General features: G+C 35.3%; 1 protein-coding gene across 1 annotated transcript in view; it reads left to right on the forward strand.

The window, feature by feature from the left end:
- The window catches only part of PDK1 (pyruvate dehydrogenase kinase 1), a 30698-nt gene that overhangs the window by 2468 nt on the left and 9225 nt on the right, over window positions 1–19005 (forward strand). Inside the window, exons 3-9 of the mRNA XM_072961174.1 lie at window positions 1945–2016; window positions 4029–4213; window positions 4532–4627; window positions 5646–5723; window positions 7194–7270; window positions 9040–9138; window positions 18560–18670. Of these exons, the coding sequence (XP_072817275.1) occupies window positions 1945–2016; window positions 4029–4213; window positions 4532–4627; window positions 5646–5723; window positions 7194–7270; window positions 9040–9138; window positions 18560–18670 (718 nt within the window). The remainder of the gene's footprint in view (window positions 1–1944; window positions 2017–4028; window positions 4214–4531; window positions 4628–5645; window positions 5724–7193; window positions 7271–9039; window positions 9139–18559; window positions 18671–19005) is intronic.

Consider the following 19005-nt stretch of genomic DNA (forward strand, 5'->3'; position numbering starts at 1 on the left):
GCTTGTCTCCTGAATCCTGGACTGTACCACTTTTTGGCTTTGAAAAAAACAATCACCTGCACAGAAATACAGACATTATATTTAAGATTTGTGTTATTAAATCTGTAGGGATGTTATATAGTGTAATAAAAATACCTTATGTTTGTTGATAGCTAGTGGTTTATATACATTACCTTTAATCCCTTCAATAACCCTGCCCAGTAGGCATTATCATCTCCATTTTTCCAGGTGAGTAAACTGAGGCACCTACAGGTCAAGTCCTTTGCGTAAGGCATTACCACTCATGGTGGAGCTGGGATTCAGACCTAGAATTGTTTGTTTCTACTACACTATGCTGTAGTCAGATTGATGAAATATATTAAAAAGTGTACTGATTATATTTTCTTGAAGTATATGTTTATAAATCACAAAAGTTAAAATCTTTGTTTTACCATTTTAAAACAATTAGAAGTTACTGAAATTGTGTAGAAACTATGACCTCTTTTCCAAAAAATGACGGTAGAGGTATTAAGGGTGTGCACACATATATGGCCACCTGGATACAGCTTTTCTTGTTAATCTTATTAAAAACATTATTCTCTTAAGCACTAACATTTCAAACGAAAGAGTTTGCCAGAGTTCAGTCTTAAATGAAAAAATTTATTTTCAAGACATTCCCAATTATGATTCATGGAGACTGTAAGCTTTCCTTTTGTTGGTGTTATAGTTTGTAGGAGAAGCTGATCTAACATCAGTTTTTTTTATAATAACTGAAAGAGTATGACTGCTGCATAAATGATAATCAGATGCTATTTAGTCCAGGAATGGAACAGTTAGAAACATGGTGTAAGTAAGAGGCATTTGTTTAGGAACTCTGATGTAAGGAAAACATATAATTTTCTATGGAAGCTTATTCCTGTTTTTTTTTTAATTCTTCATTAAAAATAGAATATGAGTAAGTCTGAGCTGCATTTTGAAACCTTATCTGTGCCTAACACATTGTAGGTATTGATGTATCTCTTGAATAAAGAGCATAATTATTCTTGCTAATGAAGGGCGAAATAAGGGTTAAAACAAAACAGTAGACATCAGAATCACCTGACTGTGGAGTGTGTTGACATACAGTAGGCATATTGCTTGCTGGGAACAGCTTTCCAAACCCACATGTGGATTTACAGATTTTTAGGGAACTTTCACTGCCCCTGGATGTGTGCTAAGTTAGGGCACTTGTAAATCAAGTGCCAACAGACAAGTCAGAGCAGACCTTATACTTCCGAAGGTCACTGAACGAGCTGATGTGTTCTGGCTCTGGGCCTGCTCTGCCCAGTGATGTGACCTTGAGAGGATCATTTGGCTTTCCTCATTTCCCTTCTTTACCAGGTGATTTGCTCCCTTGAATTGTTAGGTAAATTAAAAACCTACACTTTCATGACTTTTGTGTTTTTGTTCAGTTCTGTTTAAAAGGACCATGTGTTAGATTGTGGGCTTTCAATAAATGTTGATTGGATATAAACATCTAAAATTAAGGTTTTAAAGCACAGACATTTAAGTAGATTGGCCTCCACATTTTACTGAGACTAAGACAAATTAAGCCATTTGCCCAAGATCACATGGTTATTAGTGACAGACTTAGTTCTTCTGACAGTCTGTATTTGTACTGTAATGTACAGTGGTAATTTTAAGAAACTTAAAAGCTGTTTTAGAATATAGAACTTAAAAAAAAGAAGTAGGAAATCTTAAAATTCTCAAATCAAACTTAACCTGTTTTTAGGAGAAAACATGTACCTTCTGCTGCTTAATGCCAGGCACTTTGAATGTGAATGGGTATAAAAATCCTACTTCAACCATAATTTTTTAAAAATTAATTTAAATTAAGAAATGTTAAAAATACTTTTGGAGCATTTTCACCATACTGAACTTTCAAAATGTAAAAGAACAGATGTACCCTGTTGATTTGCATTTTAGGTATATCCAGAGTCTTCAGGAGCTTCTTGAATTTAAGGACAAAAGCGCTGAAGATGCTAAAACTGTTTATGAGTAAGTACACTGTTTTAACCCTGTTCTGAGCACAAGTTTTGCACTCTTTGAACATCATATCAAAAATATAAATGTATTAAACTTAAACCTGCTATTGGGTCACTTTAGGGAAACTGATTAACTTTTAGTTTCCCACTGCTTTGGAACATATGGCAGCATATGTGCCTCTAGCAGCCCATACAGGTGAGGCACGTACATAAATTTGTAAATTGGGCTGGGCATGAGAAAGGCTTTATGTTCCTTCTAACTCTAGTGTAAAGAAAGACACAATTCCAGTGTGAGGATCAGTGGAAAACTAGATGTGGCCTCAGTGCCGCTTGGATGATAGGGGACTGGTGAGGACTCTTAACCTCGAGAGTGCATGCTTCTGAAGGACAGCCATCTTGAATCCACGATCATGCAGAGCGCCGCCCAGATTGTCCGATTTGTGTGTGTGTTTGAGAACAGCCACCAGTCTAGATTCTTAATGTAAAAATCCCCCAGTTTTGAAAGATGGGAAACTAATTAAATTTTTAACACTGAAATCCTACAAAAACATATCTGTGGGTCTCCATTTTATAACTTGTGGTCTGTAAGACAGTATAAGTAATAGGACCTATTTAATAATCAATACAGGAGGACCAGTAATCCCAATAGTCCCCTAAGGTAAGGTACCTGCTTATTCCAATGAATGTTGCTCAGAACTTAAAACCTACCTCTTTTGTTGTCCTCCTGGTCTAATATACTTTTTTTTTTTTTTGACTCTCTTGAAAGGGGATAGCAACATTTCACTTTTTAAACCTGATTTTGGTAAAATAACGTCAAAAATTTACTTTGCACAGTTTACGCAAATGATGTCATTTAATCTTTAAAATAACTACTGAGATAATACTATCAGTGCACAAAGAGGTTAAGTAACTTAAGATGGCATAAAGGTCACATAGATAGCAAATTATAGGACCAGGATGTGGATGCACTCAGTCTTAAAAGTATACATTATGCTCTAGAACCTTCTGAAAACAGTCATCCAGAGCTGAATTTTAAAAATAAGGTGAACCGCCAGGCAGAAAAATACTGTTTTTGGTTTTAACAAAAGAGAGAGAGATGTGAAATAAACAATTAAGGAGTGACTAGAAATGATGAGTTGTTTGTTGTTTTTGAGTTTTGTTGTTTGTATTTTGGGTAAACAGTTTGGTTTTGAAACTGATTACAAGCTAGGAATTCCCAAAATGTTTTGAGCAGTGGGAGCATAACTGGAATAGATTAATAATACTCCAGATGATGCCTTTGAACGGGAAAGCACTCGTTCGGAAGTGTAAATTCTGATGGGTGTGTTACAAGATGGATTTTGTTAATTTATAACTAAGACTTCTTTCCAATTTTATTTAGTTCTTTGAATTAATCATGAATAATGTCTTCCAAATGCCAGAAGTGAGAAAGCTGGATGGCTTGAAAATTTTTCTTTTAACACAACAGTTCAGTTTTCCTCTCCTATTTTTTTAAACTCATTAGATGAATGGAATTAGAATTGTTTTCTTCTTTTCTATTCTCAGTGGCCCTTTTTGTCTTTGAACCTAGGGAATAGTTCCAAAACAGACAGCCTTTATTGGCTCATTCATCTTCATTCCTTACAGAGCGTGTGTTCCCTAGAAGCAAGTGCTCTGTCTTGTCTTACACTAAATGTCCCTGGAATACCATCCTCATAGTCAGTTCTCAGATAACCTTAGTTAATAATGGTTTAAAAAAAACACCTTATCACCTGTAGGATTGTATCTTCTAGCAGCTTTACTTTAAGGAGTTCCAAGAAAATAACTTGAGTTTCAGAAATTTCATTTTGGAATTTCTTAACATCTTCATAGATTCGGTGTATTTTATGATCTGAAATATATTACATTGAGTGTAAGAAAACATGTACTGATGCTCCTTTTACTGAATTAGGGATTTCTTGCCAAGTATAGTTGACTAAACTCAGATTTTAGTATTATGTTCACTTGTCAGGATATTTGGCCATTTTGACAGACAGGTTTGTTTAGCTTTACAGATACTGTGATACGGATCAGGAACCGACACAATGACGTGATTCCCACCATGGCCCAAGGTGTGATTGAATACAAGGAGAACTTCGGGGTGGATCCCGTCACCAGCCAGAATGTTCAGTACTTTTTGGATCGTTTCTACATGAGTCGCATTTCAATTAGAATGTTACTCAATCAGCACTGTAAGTGTCCGGAAGTCAAGAGAAGAAGCTAAATAAGATGTGTTGGTATATTTTAAATTTATTTAGAAAACTTCCCTTTAGGGAGAACATTTAATTTTACTTTTTTTGTATGTGTATTAAGAAAAATAAAGACTGCCATACAGAGGAAGTTTTTTAATTGAATTTTTATGTTTAACATTATGTAAAATACCATGTTTATGTGTAATGAAAATTCTTGTTCTACGGTTTGGTGCCAGTTAGAGAAGCAGTATTTAAATCTGGACAAGGGCATTAAGTATTTCAGCTTGTTTTATTTGTTTGCTTGTTTTTTGTTGATAGCTTTATTATTTGGTGGAAAAGGGAAAGGAAGCCTGTCTCATCGAAAGCACATTGGAAGCATAAATCCGAACTGCAACGTGGTTGAAGTTATTAAAGGTAAATACTTAACATTTCTCCTGTCAGAAAAGATGCAGAAATCAAAATTGTTGAGTGTTATTTCTTCCTGTTAAAACAACGATTTATATCATGAGATAGAATGGTAGGAGTGAATGTATGGGTTTAAAAATAACTTCATAATGGTAATTGTGCACTCTGTATAGGGTGAATGTTTTGTTGATACAATGCTTTATTAGGCAAAGTGTGGTGATGTTATGAGGGTATGTTTTACCTCAAAATGTTCCTCCTCCTCCCTTTCTGTTGCCTGTGCCAGGAGTTGTAATTCATAATAGTTTGATTTGCTTCTTTCCAAACTTTTTTCTGTTTATACGATGTGTACTCATACACTTACATAATTGTTGGTTTTTGGAAGATGGGGCACTCTGTGTGTATCTTTCTATAAGTTTATAAACACTGTAGCATGTTCAGCACATGTAGATATATGTCAGGTTCTCTGAATGGCTGTCACGGATGTATCAGGACGTGTTAGTTCACCCTCCTGTCGATGCATGTTTAGGCTGTTTCATCTTTCCTGTTACCAGCAATACTGCAGTGAACAAACATCCTTAGATATGGGCTGACTTTTGCTAGTATTTTAGAAGGCAAGATTCCTAGAATTTAAAATACTTAAAATGCATTTAAAATTTTGATACCTCCAAAAATGTATCAAATGATGAATGAGAGTGGCTGTTCCCTAAACCCTTACCAACTCTAAATTTTTGTTGTATGTGCTGTAAATAGTTCCTTCAGCCTGCTGTTTCTCTTTTTACTTTGTTAATTGTGTCTTTTCCCATACAGATGTTACAATTTTTTTGTAATTGTATCTGTCATTCTTCCTTTATGGCATTTAGGCTTTGTCTTGTCATACTTAAAAAGACCTTCCCCGAACTAAGATTACTGAAGTGTATTTTCTTCTATAGAAAGTTTTAAAAATTTCATTTGTCTATACTATTGCCATCTTAATGCATGAAGCAGAGGTAAATTTATTTAATGCTTTTTTTGTTTTGATTCACACTAGATGGCTATGAAAATGCTAGGCGTCTGTGTGATTTGTATTATATTAACTCTCCCGAACTAGAACTTGAAGAACTAAATGGTAAGCCTGTTGTCTTTTCCTCAATGATTAGTGTTGTGATTACCTGAGAAGGAATGACAAGAAGAACTTAGATTTGTTTTATTATAAAAGGACTTTTCATCAACTTCTTCATTGGATATAAAAGCTGAGGGAGAGCAAATAGTGTTAAAAAAGATGTATATATGTGTATATGTGTACATATATATTTTTTAATTTAGTTAGATTCTTCCTAAAAGACATTTTTGCTTTTTATTCCCTATTTTCTTTATTTTTAATGGATTTAATACTGATTCTTTGCTTATTTTTGATTTTCTGGTTAGTCATAGAAAAAATTGATGACAAGAAAATTACATTTGACTTTTATATGCACTTCAGTGGTGTAAGGTTTGCCCTCTAAGATGTCTACTTCCTGAGTTGTAAACCATTGTTTATTGTCAAGGAAGTGAAAAGACTGGAGATACAAAAGAGGAAAGAAGGATGCTCATCTACTGGGGAGTCTGTTTATCTCTGATGGTCTTCTTTTTACCCTGATTAGTGCCTTTTGGACCAAAGAGATTTAGATGCCTTGGAAGGCGATTGCTGAGTCTCCCTCCCTGTTTTTCCTAGAGGTAGGGTAGTTTGGTGGAGGGGAAAGCATCTCTTAAGTTAAAATGACCCTTAAAAAAGATTAAAATTACATAGGCTTATACTGAGCTGTCCTCTGGACCTTAGAGTGGCAGGGCAGTGGAATTGCCTGGTGTTTTTCTAAAGCCATATTCAGTCTTCTGGCCCATAATGCACAAGTGATAGTTTGGGAACCTAAGTTGCTGTGGGCAGTTTCCAGATGTCCCATCCACGTTTCCAAGGGACAGTTTATTCAGTGGAGAATCCAGTTTATGGGCTGGATTAGAATTCTAAGGTATGATGAGTCTTAACTCCTTTACTGAAAGTTCTGCTCTACTCATCATCTGCCCTCTGTCCCTACCTGGGCTCCAATTAAATGTTTAAATGTAGAATTAGTATCCCTTGATAAATTGATGCTAGCTCAAAGTTTTTATTTGGATCTATATCCATAGAAATGCCTAAAATAAAACATTCCACCTGGGTGAAACATTTAAAAAATGACTTTTTAAAGAAAAGATGTATGTATGTGAGTTGGACCATGGAATTTATAGATAATAACACTTCTTTTTGGAAAGTAAGATTCCAGACTTAAGACCGAATGTCCTTTAAACAGTCTCAGTGTCATAGAAAAGAATGGGAAGATGGGTTGGTAGATTATTTTGCAGGATTACAAGAGTGACTGCAGGGCTCATGTTGCCACAGGCAGTTATAAATCTGTGTGAGCGTGAAGTTCAAACACTGATGCAGTAGAGGACTGTTGCGGCCCTTCTCCCCCAGATAGTACTGTCCTCCATAGTAAATGTTTTCTTTTCATCCACACAATATATTCTTGAAAATGCTCTAAGCACATCTCTCTGTACTTTCATATTTTTCTCTTCTGCTCTGTAGCAAAATCACCAGGACAGCCAATACAAGTGGTTTATGTACCATCCCATCTCTATCACATGATGTTTGAACTTTTCAAGGTTTGTAAAATAGTATTACATCACCTTTATCAGTCCTTTCCTGAGGTTAGGAATCTGCTCTAAAAGTTAAATACGCCACCAGGCTTTCCTCAGTTTCATGAAAGTGTATCATTTCATGTTCAGTGTCATGCCACAACGCTGGAGATATAAGCTTTTTGTCAACACTGATGGGCCCCTCAGTGAAGTGGTCAGCTCATACCTGGGAGCCAGAAACACCTGGGTTTGAATTCCAGTTCTGCCACTTAACATGTGTGTGACCTTAGGCAAGTCATGCCTCAGTTTCCTCCTCTGTAAAATGAGGATAATCCTATCCAGGTTGTTATGAAAATTGAGAATAACATACTAAGTGTCCAGTACAATGGTAGCACACTATAGGTGCTCAATAAAGTTTTATTTATATTTTTACAAAACAAAATATTTAGAAGAACTATTCTCAACTTTCCACCCTTAAAGGACCACAGTCCCACTGTTATGCTTTTTTTTTTTTTGAAAAAATCATTTATGTAGAGTTACAGGACTTCTGCTGTTATGTTTGCACTTTACAACAAATTTTGAAAACTATATAAAATTATGCTGGTAATGTTGACAGTACATTTTTTGACACTTGCTGGTAGACAGGAAAGTAATGAGGAGTGGTATGGGTTCATGTGACTGAAAATGACTACCCCAGTCAAGCCTGTAGTGTCTCAGTGTGGTTACCATGTCTTTAGCCAGGAGTAGACTGAAAGAGAGAAGAAGTGGCTTTCAGCTTGATCACGAAAAAGAAAAATACACTGAAACACAGAAAAACTGGCTGATTGTCTTAGAATAGCAAAGATTCAGGAATTCTCTTTGTTCTAAGACAGCAAGAACATGTCTAATACCTTACAGAAATCTTTGTCCCCAAGTGGTTAAATAAACAATTGGCACCTAAAGGATTGAAAGTAATTTTTTCCTTGAAATTTTCGTCACATGAAGATCTTGTTCCCCATGATGCTTAATAAGAGAAGTATTGCCATATGGTGTAACAAATTTTACAGTATGTCAATAATAATAATGGCTTCCATCTGGAACCTGATTAAATGGCCCTTGGTGGAGATGACAGACTCTCCTCCTTAGGGGACTTGATCCCGATTGGTATGCCAGGGCCACACACTCTTATTTCCACGTTCAGCCCTGTCTTCCGCCTTTGTAACTGTATCTAGCCTCAGCAGTTTCTACTCCAGCACTGCATGTCGTGTTACCACTTAGTGCTTATGATATGTTGGCATTATGTACCCTGTTTCCTTTGGAAATAGATCAAAACAGTTTTAAATTGTAAATATCCTAACTTCAAACTAGTGGTAAATTAGATTCATTTCTACATCATATTAAGACTTACTATTAATACTATATGAAAAAAATTGTTTTTTCTTAAAGCAATCTATGACAATTAAAATGGTTCTTAAAAATAGAGATGAAACTGTTTTCAAAAATAAGGTTGCCTGTTATCTACCAAATTATAAAAATATTTGGGTAGAAATTTCTGCTTTAATGTATAACTAGTTAAAAGTGGCTGGTTTGGAAAATATGCAGAATTTATTTAGGATCTCTAAATATCTACCAAGTTCTCTAAAACTGACATTTAAAAAACTAATTCTTTCAATATGGTTATAAGAATTATGATTCTTTGGCATATTTACATTGAATTAAATTTTTAAAAATTTCAAGTAGTGCATATGTAGTTGAAAATTATTAGTTTCTCTCTTTCTGTAAAGTTGTGTTTTTAATGTAACCTTAATGTATTTCAGAATGCAATGAGAGCGACAATGGAGCACCACGCTGACAAAGGTGTTTACCCACCTATTCAAGTCCACGTCACACTGGGTAATGAGGATTTGACTGTGAAGGTAAGTGCTGTTTTTTTGTTTTAGCTGATGTACAGGCATACGCATACTTTGTTGAAGACATTCTTTATTCTTAGGAAAAAGAAATCTTATTCCTAATAGATAATAAGCACATTGCTTCATTTATCTGGCAGGTTATGAAATTTTCTCTTGAATCTGTTTCTATTTTGGTCCCTCGCCCAGATGATTGAAATTAAAGTACATACTGGAGACAGACAGTTTAGCAGAATCATGGATGTCCACTTTGATATCCACTTTGATTAGTGAAACCTAAAATATTTGGGTATTTGTAGTATATAGATAGCACATAGTTTTTCATTTTTAAACAATGGTTTTCGGTCTACTTTGATTTTAATTGGTTCCTTTGATTTTCATAACAGCTCTTTAGTTAGAGGGACAGGTAATTTTATTCTCAATTTTATAGATTTGAAACCACACATAGTGATTAGTTCATTATTATTAGACAGCCAATAAATGACACATGATGTGAAATCAGTCCTTTGACCCTACTTCCAGGCTATTTCTACTACATTTTACTATCTTAGAGTATGATGATGTTTCTCTTTTTCAAATAATCATTTAAAATTTTGTATTAAATTAATAAATACAGAGAGTATAGAGACCAAATATGTCAGTTCCTTGCCCTTTGTAAGTCACTACTCAGAGATAGTCTTCTTGTTATTCTGATATTTATTACTGTATTTTAAAGTAGTATTCTGATATTGCTATTTCTGAAATAAAAATTTTAAACAGCAAATATTAGCTTTCAGTTCTGGTGGCTGAGGGGTTAGCTCTCTTAGAGCACCTCCCCTCTCCACACGCCCCCAGCCTCAGTTGTCATCTTCCCAGTACTCAGGTTCATACATGGAATTCTAGATTTAGAAATAATCATCTCGCAGAACTTTGGAAGGCATCTACTGTTCCTTTTTTTTTTTTTTTGAGTAATATGATTCAGTGGTTTTTAGTATATTCATAAGGTTGTGCAACCATACTATGGTGTAATTTCAGAACATTTTCATCACTCCCAAGAAAAAACTCATGCTCATTAGCAGTCACTCCCCATTTCCCACTCTCCTCAGCCTTTCGCAGCCACTAATCTACTTTCTATGTATGGATTTCCCTATTTAGGACATTTCATAATAAGATTCATAAAATAATACATTTTATAAGCGTATTCAGATTTTCTATTTCTTCCTGAGTCAGTTTCTGTAGTTTGTGCCTTTCTAAAAATTTGTCCATCTCCCTGGGTTTGCTAATTTGTTGGCATCCAGTTGTTCATAGTTTTCCCTCATAATCCTTTTTACTTTTTTAGGGTTGGTAGTAATGTCCCTAGTTTCATTCCTCATTTTCTCTATTTGAGTCTTCTCACTTATTTTTTAGTCAGTCTAGCTAAAAGTTTGTCAATTTTGTTAATCTTTTCAAAAGACCAACTTTCTGTTTCATTGATTTTTCTCTGTTGTTTTTGTATTTATTTTATTAGTCTCATCTTTATGATTTTCTTCCTTTTGTCTGCTTTGGAGTTTGCTCTTTTTTTAGTGTCTTAAGGTGGAAATTTAGGTTATTGATTTGAGACATTCTACAGCTCTAAATTTCCCCGTAGGCACTGCTTTTTCTGTATCTTACAAATTTTTTATATTGTTTTCATTTTCATTCGTCTCAAAGTGTTTTCTAACTTCCCTGTGATTTCTTCTTAAACTCATTGATTATTTAGGAGTGTGTTTAATTTCCATGTATTTGTTAATTCCCCACCTTTTGTTTTGTTGTTGATTCCTAATTTCATTCCATTTTGGCCAGAAACATAGTTTGTGTGATTTCAGTTCTTTTACATTTATTGAGACTTGTTTTATGGCCTAACATATGGTTTATCCTGGAGAATGTTCCTTGTGTCCTTGAGGATAATGTATATTCTGCTGCTGTTGGTGGAGTGTTCTGTAATAGCTATTAGGTCTAGTTGGTTTAGCGCTGTTCAGGTCTTCTGTTTCCTTGTTAATCTTTTGTCTACTCGTACCCATTATCCAATGTGGGGTATTGACATTTCTGACTCTTAGTGCTGAATTGTCTATTTATCCCTTCAATTCTGTCAGTTCTTGCTTCATATATTTTAGAGCTCAGTTGTTAAGTGTATATATGTTTATAATTTTTTTTATCTTCTTGATGTATTGACCTTTTATCGTTATAAAATTTCCTTGTCTCTGTTAACAATTTTTGTCTTAAAGTGTATTTTGTTTGGTATTACTACAACCATCCCAACTCTGATTTGGCTTTTGTTTTCATGGTGTGTATTTTTCCAAACTTTTACTTTCAGCCTCTTACTTTGAATCTAAAGTGTGTCTCTTATGAATAACATATGGTTTGATCATTTTTTTTTAATCCATCTTGTCAGTGTCCATCTTTTAATTGGAGAGTTTAAGCCAATTACATTTAACATAATTATTGTTAATGTAGAATTGATGTTTGCCATTTTGTCATTTGTTTTCTGTATATGTCTCTTTTGATCCTTTATTTCAAGATTGCTGCTGCCTTTTTTTTGTTACAGTGTTTTCTAGCTTATCATTTTAATTTTCTCCTTGTTTTTTTTTTCACTTCTATTAGCGTTATTTTCTTAGGGATTGTCCTGGGATTAGAATTAACATTTTTATTTATAACAATCTAGTTCAGATTAATACCAACTTAATTTCAATAGTATACACACTTTGATCCTATATAGGTCTGTTCCCTCCCGCTCCCTATCCTTTGTGTCATTATTGTCATGTAAGATACATCTTTATACATCAGATGCCCATCCATACAGACTTATAATTACTACTCTATGCAATTCTCTTTTAAATAATACGGGAGAAAAAAGTTACCAACAAAAAATACATTTAAACTGTCCTTTATGTTTACCTATATGGTTAACCTTTCCTGGTTCTTTTTATTTCTTCACGTTGATTTGATTTACTGTCTGTGGCTCATTCATTTCAGGCTGAAGGAGTCCCTTTAGTATTTCTTGATGAGGGAGGTCTACCAGTGATGATGCACTCTCAGCTTTTGCTTACCTGAGAATGTCTCAATTTCTCCTTTGTTTCTGAAGGATAATTTTTCTGGCTATGGAATTCTTGGTTGATAGTCTTTTCCTTTCAACATTCATTTTTTTGAAATTGTTAATCTCACTGACTTTGGCCTTCATGGTTTCTGATGAGAAACTAGTTGCTAATCTTGTTAGGAATCCTTTGTATGTGATGAGTCACTTTTCTTGTTACTTTTAAGATTCTTTGCTCTTGGCTTTTACAGTTTAATTATGATCTGTCCAAGTGTGATCTCCCTGAGTTTATCATACTTGGAGTTTGAAGAGCTTTATCTTTTTCATCAAAATTACGAAGTTTCAGCTATCATTTCTTAAAATATTCTTTTTGCCCCTTTCTCTCTTTCCTCCTGGAATTCCCAGTATATGCATGTTGCTACCTTGATGGGGTCCCACAGGTCTTTGATGCTTTGTTCTTTTTTTTTTTTTTTTTCATTTTTTCCTTTCTGTTTCTCAGACTGGGTGATTTTAATTGACCTGTCTTCACTATTGCTGATTCTTTCTTCCACATGTTTACATCTGCCGTTGAGCCCTTCTAGTGAATTTTTGTTTTGGTTATTATACTTGTCAACTCCAGAATTTCTACTTAGTTCTCTTATATAATTTCTATTGCTTTTCTTTACCTGGTGAGACATTATCCTCATATTTTCCTTAGTTCTTTAGAAATGGTTTCCTTTAGTTTTGTGAACATATTTAAAATAACTGATTTAAAGTCTTTGTTTAATAAATCTGAGTTTCCTCGGGTTGAGTCTCTGTTGATTCCTTTTTCCCCCAGTGTGTGGACCATACTTTCTTATTTCTTTATATGTTGTATAATTTCTGTTGAAAAATTAGACATTTAAAATTATATAATGCAACAACTCTGAAGATCAGATACTTCCCTTCTCCCTAAAGTTGGTCATTGTTATTTGTTTAGTGACTTTTTAAAACTGATTTTGTAAAGTCTATATTCTTCGTTGTGTGTGCTTCCTGCTTGGTTCGGCTAATGGTTGAACTGAGATTTCCTTAAATGCCTTCTCCCAGTCTTTGTCAAGGGACTCTCTATTAATATTGGGGCACACCTTCAATACTCAGCCAGACAGTTGACAACTTTGACTTAACTTTTAGGTTCTCCTTGTACAGAGCGTCAAGGTTAGTCAGAAGTGAACCCTCTCAGGTCTTTCCTGAACACAGCCCTGGGCATGAGCATGACCTTCTAGATTCCCAGGATATTCTTGAGCTTTTCTAAGCCCCTATGGACATCTCATTCCTGAGCTTTTCCTGTTAAGTTTATGGATAGCCTATTGTTTGCCTTAACTGTTGTACACTGCCTCATGCAGCCCTTAAATTAATCAGTCATCTCTAATTTTTTTTGACAAGTGTTTCTGAGGATGGAGGGGCAGTGGGTGCGCGCAAGATTTTTTGCATTGGGGAGCTCAGAATCAGGTCAAAGAAAGACAGTCTCCCCAGTGGTTGCTAGGCTGCTGGTTTCACTCTGCAAGCTGTTGATGCTGTAGGGATGGGAGGTGGGAATAAGCCAAGTTAAAACACCACAAAGCTTGTTGTTTTCCTTGAGTAAATGCTCCCTAGATTGATACACGCCTTTGGTTAGTTCCCAGAGTTCTGACCATTTCTGCGTTTTGCTTTGATGGAGGACTTGCTGGCGTTCCCTTCTCCATTGTTTTTGCTGATGTCACTCCTGCTGTTCCTTTTGAGAAAACTTATGTGTACTCCACTTTGTGTTCCTCTGTATATGACTAGTTTTAGGCGACAGGTTTTGTTGTTTTGTTTAATTGAAGTTTTTAAGCTCTTCAGCTCTTTTCTTAAATTTCATAGTGTTGTGACTTCATGTGGGTCTTTTTGTACCCATTGAACTGGGCCCTTTAGGATTCCCGCTGTTTGCTTGATATTTTCTTCTTTACTGTTTCTTTCTGATAGTCATATTTGGAAGATGTTGGGCTTTATGAAATGACCCTTTGATTTATCTTTTTTCTCTTGTTTTTTGTATTGTTAATTTTTCATTTTGACTTTGAATTCCCAACTCTTCTATTGAATTTTTATTTCCATTATCTTATTTTAAATTTCCAGGAACTTTTATTTTTTATTATTCTTTTTTTATAGTTTTGTGCTCTGACTTTATTTTCTTTTATCACTCTGAAGATAGTAATAGTGGTTGTTTTTTTAAAAAATTAATATACCTTAGCTCTCTGCACTGTTTCCTCTGAATTTCTTTTTTCTGTGTATCCCTCTTGGCTATTTATGTAAAAGAGTGAGGCACAAATAAATATATGGTAATACCATCTGTTTGCTGCAGAAGTAATGCGAATGTGTCACTTTTTTCAGCCCAGATGCTAATGTGTGTCTATTTTTTGGTTAGTTATGTGTCACCTACTTGCCCATTAAGGTTTATTTGATTCACAAGTCCCAGATGTCTGCTGCTTTGGGGCTTCAGCTGTGCTACAGCATGGTCTTCCCTGTACCCTTTTCTGTTTGTTTCATGTGCTTTCTCAGGCTTGTCTGCAGATCCTTGGCATTACTTATGGTCATCCAACACTGCATGGATCCAGGGTCACTGAGCTCTTAGGCACTCAACAGAGACTCATTCTGTGCTGGTTAGAGACTCTAGTATAAAGAAAGGTTCATCATAACCCAGCAATTCCACTCGTAGGTGTATACCCCAAAGGATTGAAAACAGACATTTAAGCAAAAACTTATATCTCAGTGTCCATAGCAACATGATTCACAATAGCCAAAAGCTAGAAACACCCAGATGCTTATCAGCTGATGAATAGATTAACAAAATGTGGTTTACCTGTACAGTGGAATATTATTTGGCTGTAAAAGGAATGAGGTATTGGTACATGCTACAACAGGGATGCTACAAGATTGAAAACAATATGCTGAGTGAAAGAAACTGGTCACAAGAGGCCACATGTTATATGATTTCATTTATATGAAAAGTCCAGAATAGACAAATACGTAGGGACAAGAAATAGATCAGTGGTTGTAATCAGTAAAGAATCCAGAGTTTCTTTTGAGGTAATGAAAATGTTCTGAAATCGACTGTGGTGGTGACTGCACATAGCTGTGAATACAGCACACCTGGTTTTATTGTACTTCGCTTTATTGCACTTTGCAGATACTACATTTTTTACAAGGTGAAGGTTTGTGGCAGCCCTGCATTGAGCAAGCCCGTCGGCATTATTTTACCAACAGCATTTGCCCATTTCATTTCTCTGTGTCACATTTTGGCAATTCTCACAATATTTCAAACCTTTTCATTATTATATTTTTTACAGTGACCAATGATCTTTGATGTTACTATTGTAATTGTTTTTTTGTTGTTGTTTTGTATTTTTAAATTAATGTATGTACATTTTTTAGACCTAATGCTATTGCACACTTAACAAACTGCAGTATATGTGTAAACATAACTTATATGCACTGGGGAACCAAAAAATTCAAGTTATTCACTTTATTGTGATATTTACTTTATTGTGATGTCTGGAAATGAACCTGCAATATCTCCGAGGTATGCCTATATATTAAAAACCACTGAGTTACACACTTTAAATGGGTGAATTGCATGGTATGTGAATCATATTTAAGTAAAGCTGTTTTCAAAAAGAAAGGGTCTTGAACAGACTGTTCCAGAAGCCTGTGTGACAGCCCTTACCTTAGGCTCTGCCTCGTCACATCCAGGTCATGTGACTGCATCTACTCTTGTTAGCTCTTTACATGTTACATGCTTGCTTTAATTTTCTTCCGTAGAGCTGTCATCCCCATCACTTACTCTAGACTTCCAGGTTCAAGGCTTAGGGCTTTTTCCTCCTCCATTCTTTAAGCTTGTTTAAATTATTGACATTAAAAATTTTTTATCCCTCTACTAAGAACCCTGTGAGAGAATTGTTTATTTCTGTCTTACAAGTCTAACTCCTCTTTCAGATTTGGTGTTTGGTGTTATAGCCACATCTATTAAATTAAAATTTAAATGTATTGGTTCATTCACTACTGGTGATTTTGCAAACCTGACCTTGAAAAAGCTGTTGAATAAGAAACTTCAGGACCTCTGGGTTAGTAAATTTCCTGCCTTCAGAGCTGTCATCAAGTTAGTAGTGACTCATTTCCCTTGGACCTGAAAATCCACATATATTAGCCCAGGGAGCCCAGTGTTACAGGAAACAGGACATTAAGGATGGCAGCTCTCAGTCAGATGACTTTGAGAAGTGGTGATTTCATGCATGGAGGAGAAAACTTTCAAGATAATTGACAAACTTCTCTTCCTCTGCCTTTCTGTTGACATTCCATGCCACCCTTCTCTTTCATGGTCTCTTCCCTTTTCCTTGTCATAGGCTTATGTTCCTGTGATTCTAGACTTTTTATTCAAATAATCTTAATCAGAGGTTTGTTTAATTTCCATATCAATTTCTCAGTATATTTGTCATCAGAGTGCTGTTCTTGTCTTAAAAATATACAGACCAAAGTCTGTCTCTGTTATTCCCTCCTTCCATTTCCGCAAAGAACTCAGGTTCTCTGGTGTAGTATCTGTTACAATTCTCTTGGAAACTCTTTCAACCACTTTAGAAACTTCTGGTTCCAGTGTATTGTGTTTTTGCCTGCAAATCAGAAGAGCTTACCTTTATCAGTTTTTAACTATATGTCTACGGCTTAGAGTACCCCTTCACCTCTGGCCTTTTTTGCTCCACTCTCTGCTTTTTTCATACCAGCTTAGATAGTTAGAAATCACTTCTTGTTTCATTCCTGCAGGGTTACTATAGTGTTTCTGGATGGAAGGTTAAGGAAACCAGGAAATATTTGTTGAAGTGTATCTTTTAAATCTTAATATCTGTTCTCAAGTGTTGTTTACTTAATATTTACAGAACCACATTTTGGACTTATGTTACCAGTAAGTGTGCAGCAGGGCGTTAAATTAAAGGATGAATAATTAAATTAATGAATCTCAGAAAATTCCCAGAGCACTTTATTCATCTTATTAAAATAAATCTCTTCACAGGGCTTTGAATTCGTAGCCAAGAACAATTTCAGGGTAATGCTACATACAAGTTCTTAACTGCAGTATAAGAATACAGACGAACTTTATTATCTAGTTATAGATATATCAGAGGCAAGTCTTCAGACAGTATTTCAAAGATTTTTATTCTAAAAATAGTATGAACTTACATTGTGAAATATATATACATAAAGATTTTTAGAGATTACATAAAAACTATAAGCCATTCAAATATTGACTTTTTAATACATAGTATTGTTCTCATCTGTCTATCTATATACATGTGTTAAAAGCAGGTTTGCTTGTATATGACGACCATGTTAATATTATAGAGTAGAATCAACTTAGATTTTGTGACAAAGGAAAATGGCTGTAGCAGATTAGAAGATAAGCTGTATAGTAGCTAGGAAAACATAATGAAGACAGTCTGAAAATAAGTTACCAAATTCAGCCTACCATATGATTTGAGTTGGAAAGTGACATGAGTAAGAACAGTACAAAGTCCTGTGTACCTTACAACTCACCAGAAAGTTGTCTGGGAGTCTGTAATGTGAAATTACTGCTAGGAGAGACTCTAAAACACAAGGAAATGGCTGTTTTTTCCTCCCTCGAAATGAAAATTACATTTTTCCATAGTAGAAGTAATTGTGAAAAAAATTTAGAAACTAAAAACCTCAAAGAAAATCACTCATAATTCCACTGACAAAATTATTTCATTATAGGCTTTTTTTGTAATAAAATTTTTACAGAATTAGAATATTATAAATGCTTCTTCATATCTTGTTGCTACTTAGTATTTTGTGCACATCTCGTGCCGGCACATACCGCTCTACAGGGTACTGAGTGGAGAAGCAGTGTTCTATTTCAGAATGCGTTTTAGTTTAGTTTAAACTAAACTTGGGGTGGCAGCCCAGTGTTAGCTATTCTCCACAGAGCTGATAGATATTCTTATACATGTCTTGCATACTTTTCTGATTGTTTTCTTAGGATAAACATTGTTGGGTCGAAGGGTACATGCATTTTTAATCTGGTTATCAAACTGCCTGCCAGAAAGGAATTAGAAATTTATTATTACATCCAAGTTGGGCTTAGCTTTGCCCCATTGTGTGCTGTACTGGTTCATCAGTGTGACTGCAGTAATCACACAAGCCAGGGTGCTGAGTTTATATCACAGTGGAATTCATTATGTCTTAGAATTCTACATATTAGAGGAGTTAGCTCCACTAGTGAGGGGAACGTTTACATTCACAACTTGCATCGCACGGTATTCGTTTTTGAAAAGCAGAGCTCTTCAGCCAGCACTGTGTGTGCGTCGGTGTTTTGCTGTTTGGTGGGACCTGGTCATAGGGCATGATCCTTTCTCACCTTAGATGAGCGACCGCGGAGGTGGTGTTCCTCTGAGGAAAATTGACAGGCTCTTCAACTACATGTACTCAACTGCACCCCGACCTCGCGTGGAGACATCCCGAGCAGTGCCTCTGGTACGTGGTCAGGAAGTCCTGAAGTGTGTTTGTGACTTGTCAAAAAATACATCAGTTACCACATAAATCAGTTAAGCTATTGTGTAGGGTTTACCACAAGGATGAAGGGAAGCTATTAGGGAAAGAAAACCACTTTTTAAATTAAAAATTTTTAAAAAGCGTAAGGCAAAGAATTATAATCTTAGAGTTCCTGTTGCCAAGCCTAATAGTGGTATGTCAGTAGTTCTCATGTGGTAAACCACATTTTGATACACTATCTCTAATGTGAAGCCCAAATTACCAGCTTTACTGGCATTTAGTCAACAATGGTTTAATCTTTAGTGGCTTTTTTTCCC

This window comes from Vicugna pacos, chromosome 5 (assembly GCF_048564905.1).
Source record: "Vicugna pacos chromosome 5, VicPac4, whole genome shotgun sequence".
Taxonomy (NCBI): Eukaryota; Metazoa; Chordata; class Mammalia; order Artiodactyla; family Camelidae; genus Vicugna; species Vicugna pacos.